Here is a 781-nt window from a genome sequence, read left to right as displayed (position 1 = left end):
AAAGAAGGGTTTAGCACTTGGCTGCCAAGCATTTATAATACATAAATGAAACAGTCTGGCTGTACACTGTAGTTCTTGTGTTTCTCATAGTGGTATGGCTTTCTAGGTGTAAATAATAAAAGCAGCACAGAGGGTTTCACCTGTACATTACAATGCATGTAAAAAGTCAATTGCACTAAGGAGATCTGCCCAGTCTGTGGTGGACAACATTCTACGTGCACACAGCTGACACCTTATAACAAGCACACTCTCCTTTACTTCCGGCTCAGTCCAGTCATGTGACACGCCTCTATCCAGCTCCAGTCATGTGACACGCCTCTATCCAGCTCCAGTCATGTGACATAGCTTCGTTCAACTCCAATCATGTGACAGTGATGTCATCAGACAGTTGCTGGCAGACAGCATGGAAGCAGAAACAGAATCACGTGTGTGCGGCATGTCAGATGGGTTTCAGGTGCTGCTAGGTGATCAGAGCCAGGAGAGCGCCCCACACTGTCCACATGGTGAGATCTCTGTCATCCCTGCAATGTATGAGCAGTGTGTCCCATCATTCCTCTATGCACTGTGCTTATAAACACATGGGAAATCTGTCAGCATGAGCCAATGAAAACAGGGATACAAAATACACGATTGTGCAATTCTGGCCGGGTGAACATGCTGGAACTTGTAGTTCATTTTCTTGCAAGCAGAAAGCATGTGCATGAAAACCATGAACATTACAATATTTTACTTCCAGTTCTTATGATCTGTGTCCTGATGAGTCTCTCCCTCCTTTCTCTCT

General features: G+C 45.1%; 1 protein-coding gene across 1 annotated transcript in view; it reads left to right on the top strand.

The window, feature by feature from the left end:
- The first annotated feature begins 389 nt into the window (after nt 1-389).
- Nucleotides 390-781, top strand: part of ZCCHC4 (zinc finger CCHC-type containing 4) — a 16,655-nt gene continuing 16,263 nt past the window's right edge. Inside the window, exon 1 of the mRNA XM_072406368.1 lies at nt 390-503. Within this exon, the coding sequence (XP_072262469.1) occupies nt 404-503 (100 nt within the window). The 5' untranslated portion in view covers nt 390-403. The remainder of the gene's footprint in view (nt 504-781) is intronic.

Source organism: Pyxicephalus adspersus, chromosome 3 (assembly GCF_032062135.1).
Source record: "Pyxicephalus adspersus chromosome 3, UCB_Pads_2.0, whole genome shotgun sequence".
Classification (NCBI taxonomy): domain Eukaryota; kingdom Metazoa; phylum Chordata; class Amphibia; order Anura; family Pyxicephalidae; genus Pyxicephalus; species Pyxicephalus adspersus.
Note: the sequence above shows the minus strand (reverse complement) of the source record. Positions and strands in the feature narration are given on the sequence as shown.